Source organism: Sciurus vulgaris (assembly GCF_902686455.1).
Source record: "Sciurus vulgaris genome assembly, chromosome: 1".
Lineage (NCBI taxonomy): Eukaryota > Metazoa > Chordata > Mammalia > Rodentia > Sciuridae > Sciurus > Sciurus vulgaris.
Genome location: NC_136461.1, coordinates 119,113,310 through 119,117,592, shown reverse-complemented (window position 1 = coordinate 119,117,592; position 4,283 = coordinate 119,113,310). Strand labels below are relative to the sequence as shown.

General features: G+C 45.1%; 1 protein-coding gene across 1 annotated transcript; it reads right to left on the bottom strand.

Annotated features, from left to right (window-relative positions):
* Window positions 1-658: 658 nt before the first annotated feature.
* LOC306638992 (T-cell surface glycoprotein CD1a-like) lies at window positions 659-3,516 on the bottom strand. The gene is made up of 6 exons (XM_079102441.1): window positions 3,390-3,516; window positions 2,825-3,079; window positions 1,860-2,138; window positions 1,393-1,674; window positions 958-1,048; window positions 659-797 (listed from the first exon to the last, which is right to left on the bottom strand). The coding sequence occupies exons 1-6, from the start codon at window positions 3,448-3,450 to the stop codon at window positions 755-757; spliced, it is 1,011 nt and encodes a 336-aa protein (XP_078958567.1). The 5' UTR covers window positions 3,451-3,516; the 3' UTR covers window positions 659-754.
* Window positions 3,517-4,283: the final 767 nt, after the last annotated feature.

The window sequence follows — 4,283 nt, the reverse complement described above, 5'->3', positions numbered from 1 at the left end:
AATTAAACTGCCATTTGACCATAAATCACACTGAATACAGAGGACCTTCATCCTTCTGGGCTCTTTTAGTTTAGAGTACTTGGAACAGTAGTTTCACTCTAATAGTTCCCCATAATAGAATAGAAAAATTAGAAAGAGAAAAAGCTGTGTTCCTTCTTAGAGACTCTGAGAAAAAAACTGTTCAATTAGGAGAGAATGAAGTCTCTTGGCCAATCAAGACTTTTAACCAGAAGGGCATCAAATGTCTCAACTACAATACAGCTGTCAGGAAGGCATAGAATTTTTTTAAAAACTGCAAACCTTACATAAATTCAACACAACTGTTTATTGAGAACATATTACTTTAAGGCCAGACATTTCACCAGGGATACAAATACTTAAAGGTATGTGCTTTGCTCTCAGATTTCTAAAAACTTAAAAGAAATGAAGCTACACAACTGCTACAGAGCCTAGGGTGCAAGGGGTACAGTTCAAATGTGGGGAAGCACAGATGGAGGAGAGATTGCTTCCCACTGTGAATCTGAAATGCATCTGATGATCCATTAACTAACCAGGGAGGGCTTCCTTGGATCCTATTCCATTCAGAGTTAAGTTACAGAAGCCAGGTCACAACACAAATCCTGCAAGATTACATCGAGTGCATACTGGTAACTGATCATGCAGTAGAAATAAATTACAAAGGTTTCAAAGGAGAGTTGAAGCACCATCACCACATGGTGTTCAGGGTACACAGGGCACCTGGGTGGCTGGGTCCTCACTTCAAAGGGAGAGCACTGCAGGGAGCTTCACAGTGTGTCCTAAGTGAAGCAAATGAGAACAGAGAAGTAACAGACCTTCATAAAGTGGAGGTGAAATCTGAGGAGGAAGTGGGAATGGGGCTGGGAGGAGGAAAAGTAAGAAAAATCGAAGAAACAGGGAAGGCCATTGGGGAGGAGAGACACAGGAGAAAGAACTCACCAGCGTTTCATAAACCAAAATCCAAGCCCTGTCAGAAGAGCCAGGGCCACTATCACAGCCAAGAGGATCAAGCCCAGGGAACTGTGAGGTGCTGCAGATTCAAGCGGACACCAAGGATCTTGTTTCAAGTTCACTCCCTGTTTTACCCCATGTTCTCCCAATTTGCTGTGTTGATTTGTGCTATTTTCTTTTAGTTTCTACCTCACCAATCTTTCTTCTTTTTTTAATCTCATCCTTTTTCACAGATTAATCCTTCAACCATCCTACATCTTTCTTCATCTACAAACCTTTATTTTTAATTCCTTCATGCCTTGGATTATCATATTTGTCTTCTTTTTGGGTCTGGAATTCCTAAAATTCCAATTTTTCAGCTGACCCTTATACCCTGGCACAGAACCACCTCTCCCCATTTCCAGCCTGGGTCCCAGCTCTTACCACCCCAGTAGAGGATGAGGTCCTGCCCTCCTAGACTGCTGTGCTTCACCCTGCAGGACAGGCCAGCTGCCTCCTCAGCTGCCACATCCAGGGTTGCTTGGAGATACCACGTCCCATCAGCGTTGGGCAGGAAGTCACCTCTCTGAGTGCCCTGCTGCTCCTGCTCACCCCGCATCCACATCACCCACACAGGTTTTGGGTAGAATCCAGAGACATAGCACACGAGTAATAGATGGCCAGGTCCAGGGCTGGGACCACTGGACAGCCAGGCCTCAGGCTTCACTGCAAAGGACAGAAAAGACATCCAGACACAGTCTCTAACACAGACTGAGAGGTTCAGACTCCACAAAAGACTACAAAGACACTTTGTCCCCTCTTCTGGAATGTCACTCATTATCCTTTTCTCTTTTCATCCTGACTTTGACATTAAAATAGAAAAATTCTTGGAGATCGGGTACAAGACCAACCTTGTCGCTGGAGATGAGCCTTCCCTGCATCAAGAAGACCCAAGGTGAAACGTGGGCAATTGTCACTGAGGAGCCATTGTACTCTGTGTGTGTAGTCTTGGCTCAGATTGAGTAGTGTGCAGGCTTTCTGGGCCTTTCTTCCACCCTTCGGAGATGGTAACCATGTTTCATTTTGGAAACTCAGGAAATCATATCCTTGTATAGCAGCCTGCACAAAGCCTACGAAGCCCTTCCCAGAGTGCAGTTCACAGCCTGTTGCCATCTGTATATCAGCTGGATCTGGGAAAGAGGAATAATGAATTAGAGAAGAGGAAGAAAAAGAAGGAAATGGAATGAGAGGAAGCAAAAGACAATAGAGGCAGAAGGGAGTTTTGGGAATTTAAGGGAATGGACCCAAGTGTGGTTTGATCAGAGGTTCACAGAAAGGGGAACTGGTAAGAGCTGGAGGTGGAGGAAGAGATGATAATATGAGTAAGGGAGGGAACTGTTCAAAGCTGAGAGTGATGTTGGGGGGCAGGGGACAGAAAGGACTTCTGAGAGGAAGCTGAGACTGTAACAAACCAGGGTGAATGTATCCATGGTTACTTTGATGGTTTAGACAGATGACTGATGAGATTAAATAGGAGGGAAAATTCACACTTTAAGGACTCAACCAAAGAGTGAGGAAGTGAGGGTATCTGATTGAAGGCTGGGGAAGGGTGGATACAGGATGATTCTGAAGAGAGTCAATAAAACACAACCTTGCCATCAATGAGAGAGCAGTTTATAAGTGGCAAAAACTGAAGATTTTTAAGAATCAAGGTCTGGTTTACAGCATGTGTGGAGTGTGATGGGAGTCTTATGCTGAAGAGAGTGGAGTAAGATTCAGAACACAGAGTAGACCGTTTCCTACAGGAATAAAAACTTCACTGAGACCCCCCAACTGTCCTTCCTTTCTTCTCCCCAACAAAGGGGATAAAACTCACCTTCAGACATCAAGTGATGAGTGTAAAATTCCTGAAATCCAATGAAGTTTATCCAGAAAAACTTTTCCAGATCTATCCACTCCTTGTCACTGAAGTTGCCCCTGGACCAGGGATACAGGAAAATGAAGGTACCAGAGCTGCTGTTCCAGCGGTGAGTCTGCAGCTCACCCAACCAGCCTGAGCACAGATGTACCCAGGAATGGTTGTGAAAGGATGAGGTCTGGATGAGATGGTAGGAGACAGGCTCTCCAAACCCTGTGGCAAAAGGATAGATGGAATGGGGAGAAATGGAACTTTGGGAGGGAGAGACTTGGGGAAGACTCAGAATCTGGAGAAATGGAGAGCCACCGCTAGCTTAGCTGACATTTGCTTGCCCCAGGGTCCCAAGCTCTATCAGCAACCTCCATAAGGGCACAGGGAGCTTGAGTAGGACACTCAGAATGGGGCCAGCGTGGCAGGCACTCTTTCTCCACAGGTACATGCAGGGGGAACTGCCATCTCCACACCATACACACACACACACACACACACTTGCACACAACTGGTCAGTTGCCCCAGTTCTTACCAACTTCACTGTCACCACCTAGGAAGAGAGCAGCTGCCAAGGGAAGCAGCAGCCACAGCATGGCACTTGCAGATGGTATTTCTCTCAGAGAATTTGGTCTTTGATTTCTATTCAAAACAAACCTACCCCACAGACCTCTCTTCTGACTTCCTTATTCAACCAAAAACAAACCTATGCTTCCTAAACAAGGAAAACCTGCCCCCTCCCAGAACCCTGACCACCCACTCAGTTTCCCATTTCCCCTGCTATTCTGACTCTGCTCAGTCTTCCAACTTCTCTCATTGTCATGAACTTCCATCCTGTTCATCTTCCCTATTTCAACTGCTGTGGGACAAGTCTTATGTGCACTGAACAGTCACTTGACCACTACAGACACTTCTTTCTATGTTGGGTATTGAACACAGGGTCTTAAGCACTTTCTGTTATTTGTATAATTTTGATTTATCCCGCCATGTGTTCTCTTCCCTATCCATCCCCCCCTCCACCACATTCATGTCTCTGACATCACTGGTTACTTTATGTACCTTTTCAGAATCCCCTTTTATGATTGCCTTCTAGACCAGTATCAACTAATGAGTCTCTGGACCATGTATTCAGAGCTGGTTTCATGGGGCATGCAGAAGTTCAGTAACACATTTAATGCTCCATGATCATCACCTTGAATATTATAGTAATGTTATTGAATGTTGTAGTAATTTTATTGAATTTGTGTTTCTTAAGTGAAGTTCAATGAAACTTATATGGCAGGTCACAGGAGCCTCCTCACTTTATGTAGGCTTCTTCCTTCCACAGCCTCACCTGCATGCCCAAAACTCTACCACCTACATGCTCCTTGTTGTCTGTGGCCTTGACGACTCTCAACTCTCACTATCCACCTCCATGCTGCCACCATTG

Excerpts from the sequence above, each read along its gene's own strand:
- LOC306638992 (XM_079102441.1), bottom strand. The coding sequence starts at position 3,450 with ATGCTGTGGCTGCTGCTTCCCTTGGCAGCTGCTCTCTTCCTAGGTGGT. Across the intron at positions 3,080-3,389 it reads AGGTGGTGACAGTGAAGTTG|GGTTTGGAGAGCCTGTCTCC; the intron begins GTAAGAACTGGG and ends CTTTTGCCACAG. Across the intron at positions 1,049-1,392 it reads CCTCATCCTCTACTGGGGTG|CACCTCACAGTTCCCTGGGC; the intron begins GTAAGAGCTGGG and ends TTGAATCTGCAG.